General features: G+C 36.7%; 1 protein-coding gene across 2 annotated transcripts in view; it reads left to right on the top strand.

The window, feature by feature from the left end:
- Positions 1-438: 438 nt before the first annotated feature.
- Positions 439-7,226, top strand: part of CCND2 (cyclin D2) — a 73,923-nt gene continuing 67,135 nt past the window's right edge. For both annotated transcript variants that reach the window (XM_053718744.1, XM_053718745.1), the window contains exons 1-3: positions 439-852; positions 2,366-2,581; positions 6,491-6,650. In XM_053718744.1, coding sequence (XP_053574719.1) covers positions 658-852; positions 2,366-2,581; positions 6,491-6,650 — 571 coding nt within the window. In that variant the 5' untranslated portion in view covers positions 439-657. The remainder of the gene's footprint in view (positions 853-2,365; positions 2,582-6,490; positions 6,651-7,226) is intronic.

The following is a 7,226-nucleotide window of genomic DNA, read 5'->3' as shown; positions in this document are numbered from 1 at the left end:
TCTAAGTTACTGAGCACAAGATATAAATTAATAATCAATTAGTACTGGCACTTTTTTTTTTACAAAGACGCACTGTATATATGTATATATATATATATTCATCTGGCATATAGACACTGTCCCTTAGATATCACTCTAGGGATTTGACTGGAAAACTAGGCCAAAAACGTGTATGTCAGTCATATCTACAGAAGAAATACCATTTTGTTTACTTTGAATACATTGGAGTTCGAGCTATTAGAAAGTTTTATTGCTATCAACCTCGTGGAGGTCCCATTATGCTGCACACACCCTGTAATTGATTATTCTTCTCTCACACGAGGGCTACATGATAACACCTCAAGAGACTGCATTATTTTTTCTCTCTCTTCATTTTAGAGCCAAAGGGGGCGGGAAGTAAAGAAAGCTGTCATCTGTACCCTATACTAGGGCCTCCTGTTACTTGCTAGCTATGAGAGGAGAAAGTCTGGCCAGCTGCTGCTCTACATAATAACACCGAAAGCTGGGGCCAGCCCAGAGAGCTGCGTCACCTTGCAGCTAGCTAGCAAGAAAGCGCTGCACTGAGCCTGGGAACAGATCCCCCCTTCTCTCTGCCTAGGAAACAATACCGCTTAGTGGGGGATAAAAAGAGCAGCCGCGGCGGGCAACAAGGGCAGCATGGAGCTGCTGTGCTGCGAGGTGGACACTGTCCGCCGGGCTCAGACTGACCCAGCGCTGCTCTTTGATGACCGAGTCCTTCAAAATCTGCTTACCGTGGAGGAGCGCTATTTACCCCAGTGCTCTTACTTTAAGTGTGTCCAGAAGGACATCCAGCCCTTCATGAGGAGGATGGTGGCCACTTGGATGTTGGAGGTTGGTGGATTAAATAAATCTGTATAATTGTGATGGAGGTCCCTCACCATATCTGACAAGCCCCCATACATTGGGGGTCATATTTTACAAACTATGTAGTTTTAGCCCCAAACACGGACACAAATGCCTATTACTAGAGAGGACTGCAATGCTTTTCGCCGTAGGTTGCAGCCCTGTCTGGCAGCCAAGAGGTTAACTACATTAATTTATTTTTTAAACAACTTTTTTTTTTACCCCTTTTTGCACATGGTGGAGAATTTCAGTTGTACTGCGTGGGTGGGTAAACCCCCCTTTTCTAATGTAGATATCACCCACATTCAGTTTCCCCTTTCACCTAGTTACCCCCTTTTTGGTGCCCACGTATGCACAAGCATGCCCTGTTTTCGCCATGTTTTCTTCCACCCCACGCACATCGTGGGTCTCGGACCCTTATTTAATCCTAATAATTCATTTATTATATAATCTATTGTGAAAAACCCCATCCAGAAGTGAATGTATTTCTTACCCAGCTCCTTGGTGGTCACCCTATTTGCCACGGGGTTTGAGGAAAGGGAGGAGACGAGTTTCTTTTGCAATGCAATTTTTAACACCTTGAGTGCTGGTGGTGTGGTTTTGCTAATCCAGAGTACTGTGGGGGTCTTAGCTTTAAAAGGATTACATCGATATATGGCACTGAAATGTATTGCGTGCGGAGGGTTAAAGGGGTTTATTTCACTTATCTCTTGAGCTCATGTTGTGCAAATAACAAAGTATTTAAGGGGGTTAATGGGGTGCACTGAGGAGCAACATAGGGGGCATGGCATGGGTTCCTTTTATAGGCGCCCCCTATTGCAGTTTGGTGTTTATGTTGTATAAATGATTTCACAGTTTCGGGGGGCTATGTTAATTATTAATAAACACCAATACATGGCCCCCATAAACTGCACCCCTAAAACCCCACGACGCCCCATATTCCCAGACACTTTATTTGGTGTCTTTAGCAGTGGCCCAGCCCCCATCTCGCAGCCATGCTCTCCAAACCCACGGACCTCCCTCTGTTCATCGATGGTTTTACCCCACAAATATTATTACAATGCCCCCCACAATTGTCGGGAAAGGTGCAGAAGGCTCTGATCTATAGCTCTGTGAAAAAATCGCCTCGCTGCGCATTTTTTAACTATTTTTAAATATTTTTTGAAAAAATGACGAAATCAAAATATGTCCCATGCCTGGGTGGAGGTTCTGCTGGCTCAGGGAGTGTGACCTGAATCCATTTCTTACTGAATTAACCAGTGCAATGTGCAGCTCCTACCTATATTGTCTTTTATTTGCTATATTAACCAGTGCAATGTGCAGCTCCTACCTATATTGTCTTTTATTTGCTATAACCAAATGATAGTTACACAATGCCTTTATTTTAGAAAATAACTTCATTCTCTCCTCCCTTTTTTCTTTCTCTTTTCCATTCTTTCTCTTTTCCTTTTCTCTTTTTGCATTCTTTCTTTTTCCTGTTTATTCTCTTTCTCCTGTCTAGGTTTGTGAAGAACAGAAGTGTGAAGAAGAAGTTTTTCCTTTGGCTATGAACTATTTGGATAGATTTTTAGCTGTGATTACAACAAGAAAGTGCCATCTGCAGCTACTGGGGGCTGTCTGTATGTTCCTGGCATCAAAGCTCAAAGAGACAATTCCTTTAACTGCAGAAAAACTTTGCATTTATACTGACAATTCAATCAAACCCCAAGAGCTGCTGGTAAGCAGCCCTATTCCTAAAATAAATATTTACACCCTTCCTTCCATGGGAAAGTTATTCTGTTTAACTTCCAGACACTCCTCTATCTAGGAAATCCTCACTTTCATATTGTTAGAAGTTCCTTATATCCTGAAAGTTGTTTTTCACATTCTGTATATCATGTATATGTATCACTATCATTTACTAGTTACACTATATATATATATACTCACACATATATATATATATATATATATATATATATATATATATATATATATACTCACACATATAAATATACATATTATATAACTTATATTTATTTTTTAAAAATCTTTATAAAAATTTCTAGGTCTGTTCAGTGTTCACCCTTAAATATATATATTCTTTATATATAGATAAGGATGATAAAATACATTCTGATATGGTAATACACGTTTGAGTTTTTTTTGTGTCTTCTGCCATCTAGTGGTCAATTCAAACATTTATGTTGATAAGAAAAATACGTCATAGCCGTTTCGAAAATTTTGGGAACTTTTTTTTTTTTTTTTCTCCTGGATAAAATATATATATATTTCAATTTTTATTAATTTTATACATGGCCACATTTTATGACTGTGATAAAAGCTCATTTGACCATTTTTTTTTACTGTAAATGTTAACCTGGACATGACAATCAGTGCCATATATTTAAAAGTCATAGAATTGTATGGTTGTGCCAGACTATTTATAGAAAATACATCACAAAATAGGATATATATTTCAGTAATGTTTACTTGAAAATCAAACACCAATTGAATATGTGTGTATGTATTATATATATATATATATATATATATATATATATATATATATATATATATATAAAAGTACTGTATCACTATAATTTACTAGTTAGTCCACTCAATGTTAAAGATAGAAGAAAAAAAAAAAAAAAAACCAACATATATATATTCTATGTGTATTCTCATGTAAATATTTTTTATGTGTAGTATTCATTGCTAAGTTTCAAAATCAGATGTAAACCTCATTGTTCTACATTTTTAAATTATCCCTTCATTTCATTCATATTTCCAAATACGTTTTTAATTTTTACAATAATCTTTAATATATAAACCATCTATAATCAAGCAAGTATAAAGTAATCTTTCAGTTGAGAGATGAACATGCTAAATAACTTTAGGTAGCATGTAAAATCCAAACAATGGACAAGATTACAAATCTGGTTGTATTAATACCATTATCAGCATAGCAAGTAAGCATTTGCATTTCACTGGTAATTTCAAAATAGGTCTATGTATATGTTTTCTTCAAAATTAAATTATGGGTTTGGATCTGAGGTAAGTGATTTTGTTGCTTGGACAAAGGTTAAAGGGACAGTCAAGTCCAAAAAAATCTTTCATGATTCAAATAGGGCATTTGATTTTAAACGGCTTTCCAATTTATTTTTATCACCAATTTTGCTTTGTTCTCTTGGTATTCTTAGTTGGTGGCTAAACCTAGGAGGTTCATATGCTAATTTCTTAGACCTTCAAGGCTACCTCTATTCTGAAAGCATTTTGACAGTTTTTCACCACTAGAGGGCATTAGTTCATGTATTTACATAGATAACTGAGCTCACGCACATGAATTTACCGAGGAGTGAACACTGATTGGCTAAAATGCAAGTCTGTAAAATGAACTGAAATAAGGGGGCAGTCTGCAGAGGCTTAGATACAAGGTAATCACAGAGGTAAAACGTATATTATTATAACTGTGTTGGTTATGCAAAACTGGGGAATGGGTAATAAAGGGATTATCTATCTTTTTAAACAACAAACATTCTCGTGTTGACTGTTTCTTTAACCCTGAAAGTATAATAAACGTATCTAGTCTCTATCACAACCCCCCCCCCCCCCATCAAACTATAGTTTGTTTTTCTAAGCCTGACTTTTGAGTAAAAAGGTTGTTTAGTGCCCAACAGCTTTGACTTCAAAACAAATTAGACTTGTGTCAGCCTTAGTTAGAGGGACAGTCTACTCCAGAATTATTATAGTTTAAAAAGATAGATAATCCCTTTATTACCCATTCCCTAGTTTTGCATAACCAACACAGTTGTATTAATATACTTTTTACCTCTGATTACCTTGTACCCTAAGCCTCTTGCAGACTGCCTCCTTATTTCAGTTATTTTGTCAGTCTTGCTTTTTAGCCAATCAGTGCTGACTCATAAAAAAAAATCCACAGTAGCGAGCACACTGTTATCAATATGGCACACATGAGCTAGCACTGTCTAGCTGTGCAAAACTTTTCAAATGCACTGAAATAAGAGGCGGCCTTTATCGACTTAGAAATTGGCAAATGAGCCTACCTTGGTTTAGCGTTCAACAAAGAATACCAAGAGAACAAAGCAAATGTGATGATTAAACTCTTAACTTTTATGTCTTATGTTGGTACAGTATATTTGTAAAGTGCTTTGAGTCTCACAGGGAGAAAAGCGCTATATAAATTGCAAATTATATAATTATATTATAAGGAAATAGGGCATGCAATTTTGAACAACTTTCCTATCTGAATCATGAAAGATTATTTTTGACTAAACTGTCCCTTTAAGGAAACTGATAAATTATGTGCATTTCTGGAGTATGCATGTTTAAAAACCTTTAGACACTAACTCCTAAAAGGAAAGAAGGAATTCTTAAAGGGACAGTACACTGTAAAATAGTTTTTCCATAAATGTATTTTAAATGACTTGTTATACCAACTGCAGAGTATAAAATAATTGAGAAATTCCATTTTCATGCTTATTTGTGTATATGAAGTAGCTGATTTTGTGCTTTGAAACCACAGCCTATTACAATGGGTTGAACTTAAAGGTGATATCCGATCTCATTATGTTCTAAGTTTGTGTAAACAGACTTGCTTCATTATCTTTTATTTGGCTGGAACACCAAAGCTCAATACATAGCGAGAACAATGGAAAATTATCATTTTATTACTTAACTATCCTGCATCCCACTGAGAGTGTAATCAATTCTGCTGGCTGTGTATACTTAGGCTATTCAATAGCCTATACTCCAGTATTAATTTGTTCAGTGTAGGTGGCGATACCACAGGCTAAATCAGCTATTTCAAATGCCGAAATAGGAGTAAAGGAGCTACTTGTAACCAATTTAATACACTCTAGCAGGTTAAAAGGATCATTGGGAATAATTTAAAGGGGAGAACATTTTTGGGTGAACTGTCCCTTTAAGTGCTGTACAGATGATTCTCACTTTTAGAGAAGTTCATTGTGAGTGTTTACTAGGTGAAGTACACACTCAGCTTTAACTGGATCGGGAGAACAGACTCTAGAATTGTAACTCAGATTCAAACCCAGCAGCAGGCTGTGTGGGAGATGGGAAAGATGTTGGGCTTAACTTTTTATCTGCTTCAAATCGATTCACTATTAATATCTCCCATCAAGATAAATTGCAATAACAGCTTTGGGGTGGGTGGGGGAGTGGTGAGAAATCCATGCTTTGGAATGGTTATATCTCTATAAATAATGTTTGTTGCAGTTTATTGCAATTTAAAATGTCTAGTGAAGGACTACGCTGACCTTGTGTTTATAAAGCAGTTTTTTGTCTGGGGAGGGAGGGATAGCACAGGATACAGCAAACAAAGGGTAAATGAATTGGCAAGGAATGTCACATCCCATTATCTTCAGAGGAGTGACATTTCCAGGGTAAAGTGAAAGTCAACAACTTCAAAGCTTGCCGTTCACCTTTAACCCCTTGGCTGATAGAGATGGCTGGAATGCATTGCTTGCTTTGCAATGCGCTGCAGCCATCTCTGGTCGCCATTGGGTTAAACAAATGTTTACACAAAGCAAACTTACAGTGATATGATTATAGATGTAAGAGAGAAAACTGAAACCTCATTCAGACACGACTCTCCTTTGTTTCCCAGGAGTGGGAGCTGGTGGTGTTGGGAAAGTTGAAGTGGAATCTTGCAGCTGTGACACCACATGATTTTATTGAACATATACTAAGAAAGCTGCCTCTACCTAAAGACAAGTTGCTTTTGATCCGGAAACATGCACAGACGTTTATTGCACTTTGTGCCACAGGTACGGCCAATCTTTATCTCTGTCGGCTGCCCATTTGATGAGTTGTATTGATTTGTTACACGATTGCAGAGACATAAAAACATATTGCAGCTGAGAATAGCAGATAAATGACTTTAAAGAAAAAAAAAAAACTTTATGAGAAAGGAAAGGTGTGGCAAAGTAAAGCAGGCATTTTTCTGCACCACACCTTTCTTTCTAATCCGTACAGAGCTCAGCTATGTTATTCCACTTATATATTAACCCATTTGACGCTAGTTTGACAATATGTACAATAAACACATTTAAAACATTTTAATATGTTTACTGTTTCTCATGAAACCTTGTTTATACTGTCAAGTACATTCTTAAATCCGTTTACTGTGTCCATAACTCGCTTGGTTTTTCTGAAGGTGACAGATAAAAAGTTCTATCGAAAAGTAGCATTCAAGACGTGTATATATATTTTATAAATTAAGGGCTAGATAACAAGTGGTGCGCTAATGTTAACATGGGTCGCGGTAAGCAATATCATGACCGTGCTAACTAGTGCACATATTAGAAGTTGAAATTAAACAAATGCGCATCGAAAGACCTTGC

Source organism: Bombina bombina, chromosome 6 (assembly GCF_027579735.1).
Source record: "Bombina bombina isolate aBomBom1 chromosome 6, aBomBom1.pri, whole genome shotgun sequence".
NCBI classification, from domain to species: domain Eukaryota; kingdom Metazoa; phylum Chordata; class Amphibia; order Anura; family Bombinatoridae; genus Bombina; species Bombina bombina.
Note: the sequence above shows the minus strand (reverse complement) of the source record. Positions and strands in the feature narration are given on the sequence as shown.